This window comes from Aplysia californica, unplaced genomic scaffold (genome assembly GCF_000002075.1).
Source record: "Aplysia californica isolate F4 #8 unplaced genomic scaffold, AplCal3.0 scaffold00425, whole genome shotgun sequence".
Taxonomy (NCBI): domain Eukaryota; kingdom Metazoa; phylum Mollusca; class Gastropoda; order Aplysiida; family Aplysiidae; genus Aplysia; species Aplysia californica.
The window spans coordinates 138267-139398 of NW_004797695.1; the positions used below are offsets into that span (position 1 = coordinate 138267).

General features: G+C 47.3%; 1 protein-coding gene across 1 annotated transcript; it reads right to left on the bottom strand.

Moving 5' to 3' along the window:
* Positions 1 to 373: 373 nt before the first annotated feature.
* Positions 374 to 841, bottom strand: LOC106012595. Its single transcript, XM_013085997.1, has one exon. The coding sequence runs from the start codon at positions 839 to 841 to the stop codon at positions 374 to 376; it is 468 nt and encodes a 155-aa protein (XP_012941451.1).
* Positions 842 to 1132: the final 291 nt, after the last annotated feature.

A 1132-nucleotide genomic window follows, 5' to 3' on the forward strand; every position in this document is an offset into this window, starting at 1 on the left:
GTCAATATGTCTTCGGAAAGAAAATGTCCTGTCCAGAGTGTTCTACAGGTACTTTCAACTCATGCCGTCTGTCTATGAGAAAGTGGTCAAACACATTTGAAGGCGTAGGATCTTTCACAATACGGTTGTTGAGTGAGCACCAAATGACCTGTGCTTTGTCTGGATAGATGTATTCCTCACACCAATCTGCGACCTTGCCTTCCTGTCCTGTAGCATCCGTCCAACCGCTAGCCTATCACGGCCTTGTCCGTAGACCATCACATCATCTGCAAAAATAGGATTCTTCCTGCTCCACTTACGCCGATCCTGGCAATATGTATGTTGAACAGAACCGGAGATAAGGCTGATCCTTGTGGCAGTCCTGAGACAATCACTAGCATCGCCCACTTCTCAGCGCCACCTTCCTCTCAAACAGAGTCTCGGAGATCCATTGTACCAACCAGGGGTCAACATCCATTTCTATCAGGAGATCCATGAGCATGCCGTAATCAACTCGGTTGCAAGCATCATCTAGATCTATAGCAGCCATTGTTGTCTCCTCCTTTCTCTGGAACCCTTCAAATGCATCAAAGGCTAAAACATCTGTATTTGTGCAGGTGTCTTTCCCTGGTATGTAGCTTCCAAGGCCGTCTGGGAGGAGCTTTTTCTTTTCTTGGTAATTTGCCAGCCTTTTGTCCACAGTCTTTTCCAGGATCTTTCCATACGTGTTCTGCATGGTGATGATTCTGTATCCCTTGATGTTGGAGTGGTCTTTGCCTAGTTTAGGAAGAGGCATGAGGTAGCTGTGTAGCCACTCCTCTGGGATCTTGCCTTTGGCCAGACTCTCGTTGAAGTCCACCATGCCCTATAGATCTTTTTCATCTGCATCCTTAAAATGGCTGTATCTCACCCCACCAGGCCCTGTTGCACTATCCTTCGTTCCGCTTATTACCCTTTTCACTTCCTGTATTGTGACACCCTCTCCATACAGCACCTCTGGCACAGCAGTTTTCATAATTGCCCTGATGTTAGCACGCTCCTCCATGTTGCTTTGGTGAGTCTGCTTGATGTACCTCTCAAGGAAAGCCCGGCCTTTTGCTTCATCTTTCTCCAGTAGCCTATCGTTCTCATCTTTAACAGACAGAGAGCCAGC

What these genes read in the sequence shown, in the direction of transcription:
- LOC106012595 (XM_013085997.1), bottom strand. Translation starts at nt 841, where the DNA reads ATGGTGGACTTCAACGAGAGTCTGGCCAAAGGCAAGATCCCAGAGGAG.